We start from the raw sequence: 9,675 nt of genomic DNA, 5'->3' as shown, positions 1-9,675 counted from the left end.
AAAGTACGTGTTAGGGAAAGCTGCCATTACCATGAATTAGCTGTGAACATCTGCAAACTCTGAGTAATTTATAGTCAGAGAGGAACAGCAGTTTAATACCACCAGCAAGTAATACCCTTGAGAGGTGTGGCTGCAACCTTTAGTAGGATTACTAAAGTAGATAAAGCCCCCTGCATGTCTGACTGCATGCAGATACACACACCTGGAACAGTGCCTGAAGTAGCATTTGGGTCCGCTGTGTAACAGCGTCCGTGCAATGCGTCCCCTGTTTGAGAGAGACCAGATTTTCTTACCTATGTGGGGACTGGAGTTTGGTTACAGCTAACCATGATGGGAAGTCAGGGTTCCTGCAGAATGAGCGTAGCTCCTCCAGAGCTCTGATAGTTTCTGTTTCACCTTGTTCTCGATACTCCTCTTCAGTAAGGTGTTTAAACACCAACTTTTTTGATTTAAAGTGGTTCTTCATTTTTCTAGAATGAAATGAAAACAATTAGTATTTCTAAAGTCTTCTGGCACGTAATTATTGTTGTCCTTTTTCTCTACTACCTGCTATTAATCACTTTTATCCTTCTAAGAGGACAAGCTACATTCTTGCATTAAAATTTTAGGACAAGGTGTCTAATGTTTGCTAGCCTGTTTACCCTAGGTTTTAACCAAAGTTGTAGAATTTCAGAATGCTATCTAGTGAGCTTCAAATGAGCTTTGGATCAGGTCCTTATTGTGTATGCATGGACTAAAATCTCATAGAATTGAATCAATGGCTGCTTGCTTAGCCATTTTTAGGTGCAATATGCAAAATGTGTCTGTGCAGAGACATGGGCTGAATCAAAACCCTGTCTGCATATGTAACTTTGAAGATAAGCAATGCTCTGTTATGAGTTGTTCATGTTGTTTACTAGATCGCTTCTCTTAAATCTTGCTTTAAATTACAAAACTGAGTAGTCTGAGGCCAAAATGTTTACAATGTGATGTTTTTTTAGCTGCTGCGTAGTGATGTATAATATAATTAGATATCAATTAGAAAGTGTGCCATGTTCTGTTCCCTTCTGTCGACTGCTTTCAATTTAAATGTTGTGATGAGTTAAGATAAGCAAGGGCTGGATGCCCATAAAACTTTCAGCTCTGTATAAAAACACCTGCTCCAACCAGCAGCATTCACTTTTTCCCCTATCTCCCTGTAAAGCAAGAATGAACTGCAGCCCTTATTCAGGTCAAATGGTAAAGGTCTTGCTGGCTCAGTGGGATCACTACTGATCTTAACAACAAATAATGCAAGATTCTGTTATTTTGATATATCTGCTGTTCTGAACTGTGTGTCTGGCATCATGGCCTCACAGTTTGGTGCTACTGCCTAGCATTTAGAAACAGAAAAAAACCCCACCTTTATCATTCTCCTACGAGAAATTTGTAGAGCTGTATTTCAGTGCTATTTGGCTTTATAGAAGCATCAGTTCATGAAAAACAAAGAGGTCCACATGGAGAGCAAATTGCAGTGTTTCAGGGTAAAACAGGTATGTTCTGACTTCTGTGAACTTGTAGCCAAATCTTAACTGGTTTCAGAGTGAGCAGAACCTGCTTCCATTCAGGTAAGTATTGAATGGCCTCACAGTTTGGTGCTACTGCCTAGCATTTAGAAACAGAAAAAAACCCCACCTTTATCATTCTCCTACGAGAAATTTGTAGAGCTGTATTTCAGTGCTATTTGGCTTTATAGAAGCATCAGTTCATGAAAAACAGAGAGGTCCACATGGAGAGCAAATTGCAGTGTTTCAGGGTAAAACAGGTATGTTCTGACTTCTGTGAACTTGTAGCCAAATCTTACTGGTTTCAGAGTGAGCGGAACCTGCTTCCATTCAGGCAAGTATTGATCCTATATCTTGCTTTTGAAACAGCTGGTGCATCTCAGCTGGTGGCAAATACCAGTCTTGAACAAATGATAAATTCTACCTAAAATAAAAAAAGCTTCAACCCAGTCAACATCTAAATATCTAAAACGATGCACAATAGCAAAGCAGTATGTTCTTCAAAACTAAACAATGTGTAAAAGACGAAAAAAATAATTTGGTTTTTAAGCTTTTGGTTATGCCTGTTCTAGCCTTTGCCTCTTCCTGGTTCTCAGCAGAAGTCCACAGCTACAGAACAGTCTGCACTAAAGCCTCTTAATATGGATGCCATCACTGAAGGTAAACACAGATGTAAATTGGCAGGACTTTCTAGAATCTTCATTTGAGTGTTGTATTTGTGATAAAACATGCTTCAAATTCAAGGATGAACAAACACGTTCCCATATTGCTAACGAAAATACTTAGCAAACTAAGGTCTACATATTGTGAGCATTCCCATTCCAAATGCCACAACCTAAATGGGGCTCTGGGAATACAGGGGAATGGCTCCCCAGTGATAACAGGTTGTTTCCATTAATTAAATTTACCTTGGAAAACTAAAACCAATAGAAACCGTTATTTTTGTGGACATGGGTTTTTAGTCCCTGAACTCTACAGACTGTCACTTTTTAACATCTGCTTCCTAGGTGATGGTACATTGTCTTCTCCCATCAGATTCTGTACAAGTTACCTGCAGATTCTCTCACAACACACAAAATCAAGGCAGTATTGCTGCAGTCTAATCAATCAACCAAACAGAAATGTTTTGGTTACCATATGCTGAAGACTAGAAAGTGCTACATTTGCACTTAAGAGCAGTGTCACATTTCTCCATTCTCCATAGAACAAGTACTTAAAACTGCCAAATGGAAAATAATTAAACTCTAGTGTCTCAGGGACGTTAAACCTTTTCTGTTGCAGCTTTACATTTGGTAAAAATATGAACTGGTATGAGAAATTCAGAAGTTGCCATAGAAGTGTAAGAGTTTTGTCATTATTGGCCTCCAATATTTCGTGGTGACGGGGGACTTGGACTTTCACAAACGCATACAAACCTGCCTATGTGACAAGCAGCACCAAGGGGGTAACACAGGCCTTTTGAACAGAGGCTGACTGCTATTACTGCGTACGCAACTTGAGGTATAGTGACACCACAATATATCAAGACAAAGGCTGTTAATTGTAGCGTCCACGCGAATAAGGTTATGCTCAGTTCGGTGGTAAGTGGTCCATGCTGATAGCAAGTGGCAAAGCTGGTAATTCCAACAGCCAGAAAATACCCTGTAGAAACAGAAAAGAAAGACATAGAGAAAAAGATGCTAACAGCCTGTAGCTAGTGCTATGAGCTGCAGATGAATTCCCTCCATGCAAGAATGTCGCGGCAGGTGCCAGATCAATAGATTTGACAGCCCCTGCAGCCACATCCAGTTAGCAACTGACGCATCCCAGTTCCCAGATCCAGCAAAATACAAACCAGCGTAGCTGCCCTTTTGCTGTTACAGGGAAACTATTGGCAAATGTTGGCAATATTGCCAACAAAAATGGCAAATCAATCAACAAATAATACAGGCAAAATCTGCTCTTAAAGTTGCTCCTGGCCCACTATATCAAACTCCTCATTTAATGACACAATGAGAGTGAATGCTCATTTGTGTGGATTAGGAACCTCTGGAATATTCCAATGTCTGTGGCTCAGGAGAAAAGTACTCCATGAATGAGTAACTTGATTTTGTTTTTTATGGGCAAGTATGCAGCTAACCACTAAATTAAACCAAAACCTGCAGCACGCTTTTTGATAATTTTCTTACCCAATACGTAGTTTCTGTGTTCAGACCACAACCACTGCATATTCTCTTTGAAACAATAAATAAAATAGAGTGACAACATCCAGCAGCCACTCATTAAGATCCAGAAGGTACTGTGCTGGAAATTTAAGAAAAAAAAAATTCAAGTCAGAATGAGGACCACTGTGTGCAAGGGATCTCACAGGCAAATCTAGATACGACACTCGGTAGACCTACAGGGCTTATGATCTGTGTCAAGACTTTGACAGTACAGTGCTCTGCACGCTACAGCTGAACTATCGATTCCAAGTGTAGCTACTGCATCTCTGTAGTTGTGTATCACATCCCACTGTCGTGGTGTAAGCCTATTGCAGTGCATTGCCAATTAACATATCTCAGCAATATTGTGGGTCTGCACGGACTTCATAAAAGTAAAGCAAAAATTCACATCTGCCTTGCAATGAATTGTTTCCAGTGAACGGAAAAGAATCAGTCCCAATTGCCACTAAAACTACATTTTGATTTAGATTGATTCAGAGATTCAGAAGTAAACCTAGCTCCAGTCCAATAAAAATAGTTTACGTTTCAGAATAAATTCTTCTTGTACATCAACAATCGCCTGTTTAGTTTAAACTTGGGAGCAAGCTAACTAGAGCTTGATTCTGACCTAATTGTATTTACTTGATGCAAGCAGTCCTGCAGTCATTTCAGTGCAGTTACCTGGCCACAAAAACAGAGCAAGGTCAGAACCTGGCTCTGTACATTTCCTATGTTAAGATGTTTTTATTATTATTATTATGTTTTATAAATGTAGATTTACCCTGGGAATAAACCTTTTAAGTGTCAGCAGGACAAAGACTAGCAGAGCAAGAACACCCAGTATTATCCCAGAAAGGTAAAAGAACTTTGTACTCCTGTAAGAGAACAAGAGAGAATACGGTGAGAAGTATAATTTGTATTTGGTTAAGATGCCAACATTTGTAAAAACAGCAGTTATCTTCAGTAAGAACTTAACACAGCTCTAAGTTAGAGTTGTAGTTACATGGTTAACAGCCACAGTTTAGATATTAAATCCATGTAAGGAAGAATTCCCAACAGATACTTAAGGTCACTAGAGTTGTTACAGGCTAGGAGATTGTGTTGCTTTTTTTTAAAGCTTACACTATTTCTGATTTCATTAACCTTATAGTTTCTAGTAATTTCATTTTCTTCTATATACCAATATGGTTCTGTACTGCAAGAAAAGTTGAGGGTTTTTTTTAATTTAAAATAAAAAAAAACCTCCACAAACCCACAAGTTTTTTTTCTAAGCTTATACATTTATAAAGTCTGACTTTTAATTCAGCGTTAACTCTATAAAACCTGTTGCTGCTCTGCTTGTTTTAGAGGTGCCTCCTGACAATTAATTTGTGACTCATTGTGCTTTGAAGTCACAGGCCACATACTTTGCTATAACAATTAAGTATCCTCCCTTACATGCTATGCAAAACGTGCATCAAAAGAACGATGGGGAAAGGTTGGCACAAAGGTGGAGGCAGATGAGGCCCCATTTGACCTCATCCTAAGCGTTTCTCGCTGCAGGAAGGCATCACTGATAATACGTGCAGCATTATTTAGCATTCAGCTAACCTCGCTGGCCTACAAAAGGGAGAGAGAATTTTTCTGAATCCACACACTTGCTCGCTGAGGCTTGTGTTGGTGTCATACAAGAACCCTGACACAGTTAAGTGATTAATAGAGTGCAGCACTCCAAGATACGTCACAATCTGTCCAAACACAAATAGTATGAAAAAGTTTTAAATGTATGTTCAGTTTCCTTATTTCACTTTCCCAATGAACTGCCTCTTTAGCTTAGGGAACGGACCAAAGACGCACAGGCTTTGGGAAAGAAGGTCAAAAACCAGCAGCTAGTACTCACCTACTCAAGCTGTTTGCAAAATGGAACAGAAAAATTCCAGCTACAAACAAAACCAAGAGCTTTCCATCTAGCACTAAAAAAGGGGGACAAAAAATAGAAACAGTCTTTAGACTAATGCAAGTTGAAATGTTGATTATATAAAATACTGACAGAAAAGTCCCAAGCTTCTTAGAGAAGAGATGGTACATTCAGTAACACTGGCAATACCAATCTATCTGTAATCTAAACTGAAAGCTTTTTTACTTACTTTCTCGTTTCACACTCACAGTGTATGGTTCAGTTTTGAAGGGCTGTATTTTGAAACAAATATCCTCTCCATATTGTTTTATGCTTATGAAAGTTTCTGTAGAGGTCTCTGGTTCCCAGAAGACTTGAACAGCACATGCAGCAAACTCAAAAACAGTTTCTGAATTACGACAGTTGCTCTTTTCTGAAATAGGCTCAAACCTGAACATTTCTCTGCTGTTAACTTTTACCTAAAAACAAGCAACAGAATACACAAGAGAAGTAGCTCAGAATCACTGGGATTTTTTTGTTTTTCTGAACTATACAGCATATAAGCCAAACGTGCGATAATGACAATCAGTATAGAGCTCCAGAATAAAATGCTAGTGCAATTCTTAGTTGTTTAATATTGGTTATTAGTGTTATACAAAGATTAATTGTTTAGGCCTTACAAGGCGGTTCAGAGAACTTGGCGTCAGCAAAGTTCTATGGAAGAGCCTCAATCCATCCAAAAGCTTGGTGGGTTTGGTTTTGCCATGGTACTTGCCCACACACAAATTTCTAACAAAGCCAGTAATATTTGACTGACCACAGTTTCTTTTGTGGGCGTTCATATGATTCCCCATTCCCCTTCTGAACTGTAAGAAATTGGACTTGCTTTTCTTGTGGTTAATAATGCAGTCTTCATATTAGGGACTGAAGAGGAAAATGAGATACCATAACCAGAAATTTCAATATTAAGCAGGTTCCCGTTGGGTATTTTGGGGTTTCTTGCTAGTTCCTAGCACCCTCCCCCACCAAACTGGTAAAAGATCTTGTCCATCTTCTAAGATGGGATGATCTTCCTGAAGATTGTGATTCATTCTGAGCTCTCGATCATAGCCTATTAGACAACAGTGATGCAACAGGTAATAGAACAGGCTTCTACTGGGAGAAGAGACAACACGTCAGCAAGCAATTTGTTGTGGGAAAAATCTTAACTTCCTGCTTTTAAACATTTACTCCAGGAAAGCTTGTGTGACTGCGGGAGGGTTTCACCAACTCAAGCCTGCTACCATTCATAAAAACACCTGCAGCATGTTGCTGAGGAAAAATAATCCTGGGAACAGACAAAGAGATGTTCTACTTCCTTACATCCGAGACCAAATTCCTCCAACAGAGACGAAGTGAAACTGTGGCCTTCCTTTGTCCAGAGACCAACCTCCCAGAAGTAGAAGGGAACCACGGAGATAGTCAGGTTGTTCCTTTAGCTGTTGTTGCTTCCGCCGTTAAGAGATTTTTTGTATTGTTTCGAGCTAATCTCTAACCATGTTTCTTGTGAGATGACCCTGTGTTACTCAGAAATGCACTGCTACTGCTGTTTTTTCATTAGTCAAAATCTAATACACCTTTGGTTCCTACATTGTGGCCTGGTATGGTACAGCGAGTGAGAGGACTGCAGTTTATCCTCAATTAAAAGTTTTATAAAGGTGTTTTGGTGATAAGCAAAAGCCTTTGTTGCAGAGGTTAGCAGTGATCCATCAGTAGAAAAGATGCGCAACGAAATAATACGCAACACTGAGTTAATGTTTGTGTGGCATCATACTATAAGCCTGGTTGACATCCTTTTAACAGAGACCAAACCTCACTGCATCCAAAGTGGAGGAGCACAGTGCTGCATTTTTATCATGGTCCTACCTATATGCCTTTCAAATTATTAATCAGACAGAAATACTGCTTTGATCATACACTTTGCTGGCAAAAGTTTACGTGAAATGTACTGCGTATCTGAATGATCCCCAAAATGGTCTCTTACCTGAAGAGTCGACCAAACGTACTGTAAGTGAATGGTTCTGTTTTGCACATAGCAGTAACAGTTTTCATCCCGTTTCTGGATGACGTCCATTTCCTGCAAAAAGCTACAGTTTCTACCTGGGGGGCAAAAGAGTTCATTTTAAGCATGTATCAAATACAAATGTGTAATTTTCCTCCATTTCATTGTCGTATATGCTGAAGGAATCACAAGCAATTTGCAGATAATCGAACAAAAAAAACTAGGCTGCAGGGTAGCATGTTCAGTGTGATTTAGATGAAAATTCAAATTAGACTTCTAATCAAGTCATTTAGGCTCCAGAACAAACTGCAACACCTTTGGAAAAAAAAAATTAATCTAGGGCGATGTTTTTAAAAAACATAATCCATAAAAGCTTGGCTTCAGTATCAGTGTTTTGATGGCATTGGAATAGGGCTTCTGGGCCAAATGCACTGCTGGCACGAGTGGGTGTAACTCCACCAGAGTCGATGCTTATACCAATGGTGAATGCAACTGTGGGAGTCTGAGCAGGTAAACAGGCTTACATATTAAAAGTCATTTAGCACATGACATATGCTGATCGCAGAAATCATGCTCCTCTTCCTCAGAAATGTTTCTAATGTTAAATAATGCAACTCATCTCTTTAAAACGAATTTTTCTGACATAGTCCAGCCAGGACATATAATAAGGCAACTGCACTGATAGCTTGCTGTAAGTCATTTAATTAGGGATGCTAATTGGTGCAGCTCTCCTGAAATGTTAGTGACCCCCTACAATCCTCAGATTGCACTTTTGAGCAGAAATGCATCTAAAAGATTTATGGTGCAAACTTTGAATTCAAACAACGTGCATTCCGATCTATATACATGGGTAAAATACACCCCACAGTGCATTACTGCAGTGTTCCAGGAACATAATTAAAGACAAGAATAAAGGAAATAATTACAGATCTGAACAGAGGGAATCATCTGGCTCACTGAATAGAAAGTGTAGGTCTATGCCAAGCTCAGTAATAACTGCTAAAACACTGTCATACTCTCAGAACAGCAAAATGAGTATGTGCTAAGCAGTCTCAATCTGGACAAGGAGATACTGTTTGCAGGTAGAAACCTGCCCTCTCTCTATAAGGAAGCTGAACTTAGGCTGAATTATTTTTTAACCAATTTAATTAAGCCAATGAAAAATACCTGTGTGGATGTTCTTACCTAAGTTTATTAAGTCATTCCAGAATTAAAGTGTCCACAGATCATCCTGCTAAAGCTAATTGGTTTAAACTTAAAATTTGGTCATTTTTATTGTGCAAACTTAACCATCTGATTAACTTTCATCCCCGGCAAATCCAGTGGGAGAGAGCACAACTCAAGACAAGGGCTGGCTGTACCTCTTGACAGGCACTTCCACAGAAGTCATCAGATGAAGCTGCAAAAGGATTCCTTCATCTCTGAAAAACGTTGCTGACTGACGCTGCAAGCAGGTGAGGCTGGGCACTACCTGGGGCTAAAACTGAGATAACCCAGTGATAGGAAATGGCAATACCCCAGCAGGACCAAAACGCAGCCCTGAGTGCCCACACCTTTGCTGCAGGCTGTGTTAGGATTTTCTGCCACTACAGATAAACTACCCATCCACATTAGAAGTAATGTCCTTCATATACTATGCTAGCAAATATTCTCTTACCCCCCCCCTTAATTTTAAAGCATTTTCTTGAGAAAAATAATTTGCTTCAAACATGACATCAGCTCCATACAGTGAAACAATCATGTTCCAAAAGGAAGGATGCTTCTGAACAGGTAACCGTGGGATGGAGGAGGATTTTAGCCACCGTGAGGGCACACAGAGAGGGCAACTTAAGTTTTGAGGTTACGAGCAGTAGAGAGAATCTGCATCTGCTGCAGGATCCGGAGGATGCCCAACACTCAGGATCATCAAGGCGAGGGGGGAAGCGGTTCCTTGAGTTACCTGTCGCTACTACAACGGAGAATAACCTTTAGGGTGTTCACCGCCCTCGCTAACAAAAGAACTGCTCGGCGTCCAATTCCCCTGAACCAAGCTCATGCGAAAGCCAGAGGGAG

The 9,675-nt window shown here is 39.8% G+C and overlaps 1 protein-coding gene across 1 annotated transcript in view; it reads right to left on the bottom strand.

The window, feature by feature from the left end:
• TMEM194B (transmembrane protein 194B) overlaps positions 1–7,721 on the bottom strand; it is a gene marked incomplete at its 5' end in the record, with an annotated part of 9,843 nt that extends 2,122 nt beyond the window's left edge. Inside the window, 7 exons of the mRNA XM_010289372.1 lie at positions 294–470; positions 2,939–3,164; positions 3,692–3,806; positions 4,488–4,581; positions 5,586–5,658; positions 5,833–6,061; positions 7,606–7,721. Of these exons, the coding sequence (XP_010287674.1) occupies positions 294–470; positions 2,939–3,164; positions 3,692–3,806; positions 4,488–4,581; positions 5,586–5,658; positions 5,833–6,061; positions 7,606–7,721 (1,030 nt within the window). The remainder of the gene's footprint in view (positions 1–293; positions 471–2,938; positions 3,165–3,691; positions 3,807–4,487; positions 4,582–5,585; positions 5,659–5,832; positions 6,062–7,605) is intronic.
• Positions 7,722–9,675: the final 1,954 nt, after the last annotated feature.

Source organism: Phaethon lepturus, unplaced genomic scaffold (assembly GCF_000687285.1).
Source record: "Phaethon lepturus isolate BGI_N335 unplaced genomic scaffold, ASM68728v1 scaffold756, whole genome shotgun sequence".
Taxonomy (NCBI): Eukaryota; Metazoa; Chordata; class Aves; order Phaethontiformes; family Phaethontidae; genus Phaethon; species Phaethon lepturus.
The sequence above is the reverse complement of the archived record's forward strand: the minus strand, read 5'-3'. Positions and strand labels throughout refer to the sequence as shown.